Source organism: Triticum aestivum, chromosome 5D (assembly GCF_018294505.1).
Source record: "Triticum aestivum cultivar Chinese Spring chromosome 5D, IWGSC CS RefSeq v2.1, whole genome shotgun sequence".
In the NCBI taxonomy this organism is placed as follows: domain Eukaryota; kingdom Viridiplantae; phylum Streptophyta; class Magnoliopsida; order Poales; family Poaceae; genus Triticum; species Triticum aestivum.
Window position 1 is genome coordinate 66,822,859 of NC_057808.1, and position 9,443 is coordinate 66,832,301.

The following is a 9,443-nucleotide window of genomic DNA, read 5'->3' on the forward strand; positions in this document are numbered from 1 at the left end:
CCATGATAACAATGATCTCCTATTTTAACAAAAACAACAGGCATGCCAACAACAGGTCTATGTTTATCTTTAATATCGGGTTTAGCAATCCTAGCAGCTTCATCATAGAAATAAATAACATGCCCATCAATATTATCAACCAAGAGATCTTTAACCATAGCAATACTAGGTTCAAATTTAATTTGTTCACGGGGTGTAGGTGTTCTAGTATAACTCTTACGAACCACAGTTGAAGCTTTAGCATGATCCTTTATTCTAACAGGACAAGGTGGTTTCTCAATATAAGGAGTTGGAACAATAGGATCAACATTATAAGTAGTAGTTTCTTCTTCAACTTTAATAGGTTCTACTACTTTAACATCAATGGGAGGATGATATTTAAACCACTTCTCTTTAGGGAGATCAAGATGAGTAGCAAAATATTCACAGAAAGAAGCTACTATCTCACAGTCAAGCCCATATTTAGTACTAAAATCACGAAAAGCATCGGTATCCATAAAAGATTTAACACAATCAAACTTAAGGTTTATACCTGACTCCTTACCTTCGTCGAGTCCCCAATATTCAGATTTGCGTTTAATTCTTTCCAATAAATCCCATTTGAAGTCAATATCCTTCTTCATAAAAGAACCATTACAAGAAGTATCGAGTATGGATCGATCATTATGAGAAAGACGAGCATAAAATTTTTGAATAATAATTTCTCTTGAGAGGTCATGATTGGGGCATGAATATAACATGGACTTAAGCCTCCCCCAAGCTTGAGTGATACTTTCTCCTTCACGAGGCCAAAAATTATATATATAATTCCAATCACGATGAACCAGATGCATAGGATAAAACTTCTAATGAAATTCCAATTTCAATCGGTTGTATTTCCAAGATCCAATATCATCACATAGCCTATACCATGTCAATGCCTTTCCCTTCAAAGATAAAGGAAAGACCTTCTTCTTGACAACATCCTCGGGCAAACCTGCAAGCTTAAATAATCCACAAACTTCATCCACATAGATTAGGTGCATATCAGGATGTAACGTTCCATCTCCTGCATAAGGATTAGCTAGCAGTTTCTCTATCATACCCGAAAGGATTTCATATAAATATTTTCAGTAGGTGCAGTAGGTTGAGGAGCAACTCTTTGCTCTTCCGGTCGAGGTGAAGATACCCCGAACAAGCCCATCAAAGGATTATTTTCCATAGTAACAAGTGACAGTAAATTTCAGCACACTATATAAATGTTTCCTTGCCAAATTCCACTTACCAAAAGCGCTTCACTCCCCGGCAACGTCGCCAGAAAAGAGTCTTGATGACCCACAAGTATATGGGATCTATCGTAGTCCTTTCAATAAGTAAGAGTGTCGAACCCAATGAGGAGCAAAAGGAAATGGCAAACGGTTTTCAGCAAGGTATTCTCTGCAAGCATTGAAATTATCGGTAATAGATAGTTGTGTGATAAGATAATTCGTAACGAGTAACTAAGTAACTAAGGTGCAGCAAGGTGGCCCAATCCTTTTTGTAGCAAAGGTAAAGCCTGGACGAACTCTTATATAAAGTAAAGCGCTCCCGAGGACACATGTGAATTGTTGTCAAGCTAGTTTTAGTCATGCTCATATGATCCGCGTTCGTTACTTTAATAATCTGATATGTGGGTGGACCGGTGCTTGGGTGCTGCCCTTTCTTGGACAAGCCTCCCACTTATGATTAACCCCTCTCGCAAGCATCTGCAACTACGAAAGAAGAATTAAATAAATCTAATCATAGCATGAAACATATGGATCCAAATCAGCCCCTTATGAAGCAACGCATAAACTAGGGTTTAAACTTCTGTCACTCTAGCAACCCATCATCTACTTATTACTTCCCAATGCCTTCCCCTAGGCCCAAATCATGGTGAAGTGTCATGTAGTCAATGTTCACATAACATCACTAGAGGAAAGACAACATACATCTCATCAAAATATCGAACGAATAGCAAATTCACATGATTACTTATAACAAGACTTCTCCCATGTCCTCAGGAACAAACGTAACTACTCACAAACATATTCATGTTCATAATCAGAGGAGTATTAATTATCATTAAGGATCTGAACATATGATCTTCCACCGAATAAACCAACTAGCATCAACTACAAGGAGTAATCAACACTAGTTGCAACCCACAGGTACCAATCTGAGGTTTTGAGGCAAAGATCGGATACAAGAGATGAACTAGGGTTTGAGAGGAGATGGTGCTGGTGAAGATGTTGATGGAAATTGACCCCCTCTCGATGAGAGGATCGTTGGTGATGATGATGGCGATGATTTTCCCCTCCCGAAGGGAAGTTTCCCCGGCAGAACAGCTCCGCCGGAGCCCTAGATTGGTTCTGCCTAAGTTCCGCCTCGAGATGGCGGCGCTTCGTCCCGAAAGCTTCCTTCTTATTTTTTACAGGTCAAAACACATCATATAGCAGAAGATGGGCATCAGGGGCCTGCCAGGTGGCCCATAAGGCAGGAGGCGCGCCCTCCACCCTTGTGGATGGCAGGTGGCCCACCTTTGGTTCTTTCTTCGCCCGATATCCTATATACCTAAGAAGTTCACCCCCACTATCATATTTATCCTAACATGCAAGCTATCCAACTCAGCAGTGTTGCCACATAATCAATTATTAGCATACATAGTACATCCATGCATCCACGTCATTATTTATTTTATGGAATAATTATCACAAGTAATTAGTACGTACTACATTTTTCCGAGCTTATTACGCCAGCGGGACAGGAAGCGTCGTCCGTTTTACACGAAGAAGATCGGTTTTTTCCCCTCGGTCTTCCTCCTATATGTGTAACGTTTGAGATAAAGAAATCTGCTAAATTAAAGGAAGAGAACTACACGTGGCGCTTGAAATCAGGTGCATGCAACCAATGCAAGCACGTCCAAAGCAAATGTCGCGTTAACTGCTAGAGTTTAATCCTTCACGGCCCATTGTCTCCCCTTTCCTTCATATACATCGCCCATCTGTCCCCTTCCATCCTTGCTTTCCAACCTTCACCAACTCCCCTCTTCTCTCATCAGTGTCATCTAGTCGTCCTCTTCCTCTCCTCGATTGCGTGGTTACCGGATCTGGACTAGCGGCACCGCTGCTGCACACGAGCAGGTAGACAACGGGACACCCTGCCCCGGCCGCTTATCAGAAGATAAGTTGAATTTGTTAGGTTTGTTTGTCGAGTCTACTGACTTTCTGAGATTTCCAACAGATCGGGATGGCGGGAGGAATCTTGCAGCTGATATAGTTCTCAAAGGAACGATCTAAATTTCATTTTCCCCAATAAATTCAATGCAGTTTGACATCCGTGGCGAGATTGACCTATATCTAATTAATAAGAGGTATGATGTGGCAATTTCTTCTTTCGATTTGGTAAAAGTATGAGAACGGAGTGCCATGGGCATCATGCAACACGCACATCTAATTATCTGTCAAATCAATTCCTAATACATGAAATTATTTGTCTACTGCAGTACTCTTGCCATCCAACAAATGGCGAAGCAAACCGCCACTAGCGGTAGCAGCAGTTGGTGGCTTGATCACGAACTCAGGATAAGGAGCACTGGTATGTCTAGGTGTTCCCTGACATCTACAGTGTGGTATGCGGAAAAGATACTTCGTAGCTCCTGAGATCCCAGAAAATATATCAATCAAGGCATGCCAAAATGCTATGGGTTGATCTAATTTTCTCTAAATTATTGTGTTTGCGCAAAACCCTTTATTTTATCAACCATGTCAGTCACCTACTGAGGAAGGCAATGATTCATCCACTCGATGCAACTCATGATATTCCATGCCCTTTTCAGGACCACAATTGCACATATCTTACCATTGTGTATTGCTGAAAATGTCCAATGAAATTACTTTACAAAAGTGCAGAAGTTTAATTTGACGATATGACATCCAAAATTTTCTTTGTTGTTCTGCACATCTTATATTAAATAGTAGTAATGCAAGATGAATCCACCTTCTCTGAATAATAGAAGGGCCTTGATGTTTACATGTCACTTTTTTCTTGATTCTGAAGTTGCCCTTCGGTGATTTTCATGTTTAATATCCAGCATTTCTTTTCCTCATGTGGAGGGATGGATCAAAGTAAATGGACGGGAGATTTCTGATGGAGAGTGGCATGGTTCAAATTTGGGGTTATAGTCTTATAGATAGGTGGTGATATTTCAGTTGTAGCTTGAAGGTTTTTTCCACTTACAAAAGAAGCGGAGATGGTGGGCATGTATTGAAGCCATGGACCATTTGGGTTCCACGTGTAAACTTCCATATAATCCTCTAATATGTGTGTTCGTCAGTTGTCCAAACTTTGATTGATATAAGTATGTATTATTCTACAGTATTATTGACCAAGAAAAATCATTTACTCATTGTTTTCATGATCCTTTTAGGAGAGTTAGTCCGTCGAGTAAAGTACATTTTCCGCAGCAACGCGCGGGGCGTTATCTAGTTTTTTATATATTCCAAAACAATTCTCCGTGAAGTTTCAAGACTTCTGGAGTTGTGCAAAATAGGTCTCTAATATTTGCTCATTTTCCAGTCCAGAATTCCAGCTGCCGGCAATCTCCCTCTTCATGCAAACCTTGTAAAATAAGAGAGAAAAGGCATAACTATTGTGATATAATGTGTAATAACATCCTATAATACAATAAATATCAACATAAAAGCATGATGCAAAATAGACGTATCACCAGCTAAATGAATTAAATCTAAAGTTCGATGAGAATGTGCCGGCTCTTCTATCCAAAAGTTTTACTTTGGTGCCAAATGATGGATTTGCTTCTTTTAGTCCTAAAGATATATGCAAAATGGTTGAGAAGTACTATCTAGCAAATTTCACACAACAAATATGATTGGACTAGAGCATCAACTTAATCATTTTGCTGCGGATGCTTCCAATAGTGAAGATTTGAAGAACACTTCAATTTTAACTGCACTTTGTTGGTGCCTTGTTGTGACGAGCCGATGTAGGATCTACAACTTGGTTGACAGATTGATTAGTTTACTTGTTACTCTCCCGTTTTCCATCTCTAGTGATGAGCATGCATTTTCTAGCTTGAAGATCATCAAGACAAGGTCTGTGAAGCGTGCATTTTCTAGTTTGAACAAAAAACTCTGAATATATAGTTCTCTGACACTGATATTGTGGTGTAGACATGTTATTTTTGGAACAAATGATATAATCCAGTTTTGAGGTCAGCATCACTAGAACGAGAAAGAGATCGGGCTGGAACAAGGGTGACCGATTTTCCCTGAGCCCAGCAACATGTATTGTGAGGCAAAAGTAACAGAAGGACACGTTGTACAGGTTCACCAAACCAGCTTCATTGTCTACTTGGTGGTTGGCAAGTTTTGCTAGAAGCCACTACCAACTGAGCATGTGGGATGTCATCACCTGCGACCAAGTCGACTTGAACCTAAGGGATCGCGCGCTTAAGGAAAGGAATTTGTGAGGCCGGATCCGACTTCACCGTTCGGATGTGATCCGACGTGGACTTGGATCTGGGCTAAACGGGCTTTGGGCTTTAGGATCCACACGGGGCCCATGTGTTGAGCCGTAGTGGATGCCTATATATAGTGGGGGTACTGCATCACTATCAGATAATCATTCCGGTGCAAAAGTTAGGGCTTAGCATGTGTTGCAATTAGCTTCCAAGCACGTCTAGGTCGTGCGATCGGACCTAGCAGTCCGCTGCCTGACGTTCCTCACCGCACGCGCGGATACAGTTAGAGGCAGTGCACCTGCACTACTCCGGCGGACTTGTTCGAGGGATTCGGCAACTCTGTTTGAGGGAGATCGGTGACGAGGAGGAGACGACCCCGGCTACGCACCACATCAACTCTACTTCCGCTGCACTGCACATTGAGTGGTATGATCTCGTGATCTATCTCCCATAGCATGTTCCTGGTAGATCTATGCATACAAAAAAATTATATTGCAGACAATGCACCTAGCGTGGCCCAACATGTCATTGTTGTAGTTTGTGATCGTTTCTGGGTTTTCTCTTTTCCCTCGCTTATGGGTTTTCTCTTTTTCCTCGCTCCGGCACAACTTTGGTATTTCATGACTTTGTTATTTGCCGACGTGTTTTATGCTTGTGTGTGTGATCGTGTTGGCTGTTTGCATCCTAACTATGCAGAGGTTGGATGTGTGCTCTTTGTATTTGTATTCTCTTGCTGCTTTATTTGCATTCAGTAAAAATTTCGAAGAGAAGAAGTGACAATTCTAAATGATGGACGCACACACATGTAATCATGTCCTTTTCCAATAGTGGTTACATTAAGTCTTATCATTGAAGTTACATTATACTCCCTCCGTTCCTAAATATAAGTCTTTGTAGAGATTTCACTAGGTGGACTACGGAGCAAAATGAATGAACCTACACTTAAAATGCATCTATATACATCCGTATGTGGTTCGTAGTGGAAGCTCTATAAAGACTTATATTTAGGAACGGAGGGAGTAGTTCCCAGTAATAACACAATGATAATTGAGAACACCCCAAATAGATTCTTGGCATGCTAAACTAACGCAAGATGGTTGCAGATCCTGATTTTATTTCCTCCTGCAAGTCGCACTATCCATGGTCAGCTGAGAGCCCATCAGAGATACCAACTGAATTAGCTGCCAACACATATGTTGGCAACAACAAAACACAACACAACGGGCAGAATAAGAAGCCTCCGCATCAGCATCATCCAGCCTGTGGCCTTGCACTAACCTCTGTCTGTATAGCCAGCAGGCAGGCAGGCAGGCAGGCAAGGTGCAGAAATAAATACCCTGATACCCAGCTCTGGTTGAACCTAACAGCGGGAATTAATCATGCAGGAAATTAGGAAGAGATCCGTCTGCGCCAAGACAAGGACCCTGCATCTCATCTTCTCGCTGTGCTGCGCTGTGCTGCTTCACAATCACATCTCCTAGACCCTACCGTTTTCTCCGGCCACTATGGCGCTCCAGTACCCAAACCACCGCAGCATCTCACAAGATTTCTGCCCTCTATGTTCACAAGTTGGCCTCGTTCTGGATGCCAGGCCGTGTCCAACATGCAGCTTTGACCATTATTATTTTTCATATGAATACCAGTAAAATGTATTTTTCATATGAATACCAGTAAAATGTATGAAGTAGTTTCATGATAAATATGAGTAATTTTAGTCAAGGAATATAAATTGATTACATGCGAATTTTAAAACGTCCTCTGACAGTCAGTGGCGGAGATCCAACGCGATTCAAGATGGGGCTAAATGAGTGTTAAATAGAGTTGAGGGGGCTAATTTAGTGTAGTATTGTAAATTTAGCTCAAATAGTGCTACTGGCCCTCGCTAAGCTCCGCCACTGCTGACAGTAATGCCTGTGTTAGGCTACATACAACTCTTGAGTTGCTTTGGATGCTCTCCATCTCTCTCATCTTCTCTCTCTAACTAGTCTTGACCACAACCTCGAGACTCATGTGCACCACATGTACCCTGTCGGCCGGCCGGCCGGTGCATGTTACCCCTGAATGAATGAATGGGAGCAGCAGTGCAGACACCCAGATTTAGCACTACTCATCGAGGAGAGTCTGTCTCTTGACCAGCCCTGGTTAACTGTTTCATCCGGGCTGGCTAATTAACTCTGCCCTTTTGTCACCACTTTGACAAGTGGCTCATGCATGTGGCCCAATCTTGTTCCTGTTCATCTCCAGTGCACGTGTAAATAAATTTGCCCGGACAAAGTGCTCGGTAAAAGAGAAAGGAAAAGAAATTGGACGCATTCCCCATACACATCATTCATTTGGATCTTGCTAGCAAGATTTGTCTCATTAAAAAAATTTGGAGCCTTGCTTGGTTAACCATCTTTTTTGCAAGTGATTGATGATGAGAGCCTGAGAGGACACGCATGTCTGACTCTGTGTAACATTTTGGTCTCATTTTTGTAGCATTAGTTATTAAGGGGGTCAAGTTCATGCTTAGCATGGTTTGAGATGATTGCACAAACTGATGCCCACGAATGAGATTTTCTTGCAACCTTTGATATAACCAAACTCAAGGGAGACATCAACCAACCATTGACATGGCTTAACACGGAAAGAAAGCTGTTTTCTTTGTACAAACACACATGGAGATCCGATTCAACTCGAACGGATCTCCACTCCTTTTGTGTTGCTAACACCTATTTTAAAAAACAAAATAAAAATAAAACTCCACTCGAATCAGCTTGCGTCTTTGCCTTGAAGAGTAGCACTGTGGTAGATGAGTCGACAACATGCCCAAAAGAACAAAAGAATTCCTCCATGTTGCACACATGCACCCATGGCATGTTGCGTGTTCTTCGTAGATAGATTCCATTTTCACTCCTTTGATGATCCTAGGCCTCTTGCTTCGGATCCCTTCATGATCCTCATCCTCTTGCAAGTGCTCATGAACATCCTGCAAATCGACAAAAAAATCATCATAAGACACCGTACTGAGATTTAAAAATTCCAACCAAACCAAATCATATGTAGTATCTCGGATGCATGAACTTACCCGAAGGGCACGTCGCCGACGAGCATGAGGTCGCCGTCCTTGTCCTCGTAGGTCACGGCGAAGTCCGACGGGTTCACGCTGCCTGCGTCGCCGGAGAAGCCGAGGAACATGGCCTCCAGGGCCTCCCTGAGCTCGCGGTAGCCCTTGTACATCTTGAGGTCGATCTTCCTCAGGTAGGGGGCTCCGTCCATGCTCACCTTCACGTACAGTGATCCGCCCGCGGCTGCGGCGGCGGGCGGCGCCGCGGCAACGGCAGCCTCCTCCTGCTTCACCACCACAGGTGCCGGCGCGGCCTCCTTGGTCTTGCTGCTCGCCTGCTGGAAGCAGCTCTTCCTGTAGGACCTCACGGGCGGCCACCCAACCACCTGCGCCTTGGCGGCCGGGGGCGCGGCCTTGGGCTCCTCCTCGCGGTGCTCCCCGGCGAGCGCGCGCTTGGTGCCGGCCCTGGGAGTGGACGGCGGCGACGGCATCTTGTCGCTCTCCTCGACGCCCGGCAGGCCGAGCCTCAGCTCCGTCGCCTTGAGGTTCTCCACGTCGGCATGCACGTAGCTCATGGCAGCCGCCATCAGTTCCTGTCTCCGGCGACGAGGTGCGTGTCTACCGACTAGAGGTGGTTACAACTTGCAAGTCGTTCTTCTCAGCTGGCTGTAGGTGAGTTGTGAGGGTTTGTGAGCTGTGGAGGTTCGCCATGGAAATGTTTTATAGAGGCCTGGGTGGTAGGCCTGCTGCGACGAGGCGAGATAGGCGGGCGTGTGGCGCGCCCGTGTGAGGGAGGCTCCAACTCCACATGCGTCCACATGCACGCACACGTACGTGCCACAGCCCAGGCCACGCGCATGTGCGGCGTCCACACACTTACCACAGGTAGCTGGGGTGGTTGCGGGGTGGGGTGCAGCC

The 9,443-nt window shown here is 44.1% G+C and overlaps 1 protein-coding gene across 1 annotated transcript; it reads right to left on the minus strand.

Moving 5' to 3' along the window:
- Window positions 1-8,019: 8,019 nt before the first annotated feature.
- Window positions 8,020-9,228, minus strand: LOC123119483 (auxin-responsive protein IAA31). The gene is made up of 2 exons (XM_044539291.1): window positions 8,547-9,228; window positions 8,020-8,447 (listed from the first exon to the last, which is right to left on the minus strand). Exons 1-2 carry the CDS (start codon window positions 9,110-9,112, stop codon window positions 8,369-8,371), a joined length of 645 nt encoding a protein of 214 aa, XP_044395226.1. The 5' UTR covers window positions 9,113-9,228; the 3' UTR covers window positions 8,020-8,368.
- Between the last annotated feature and the right edge of the window lie 215 nt (window positions 9,229-9,443).

Excerpts from the sequence above, each read along its gene's own strand:
- LOC123119483 (XM_044539291.1), bottom strand. The coding sequence starts at position 9,112 with ATGGCGGCTGCCATGAGCTACGTGCATGCCGACGTGGAGAACCTCAAG. Across the intron at positions 8,448-8,546 it reads GTCGGCGACGTGCCCTTCGG|GATGTTCATGAGCACTTGCA; the intron begins GTAAGTTCATGC and ends GTCGATTTGCAG.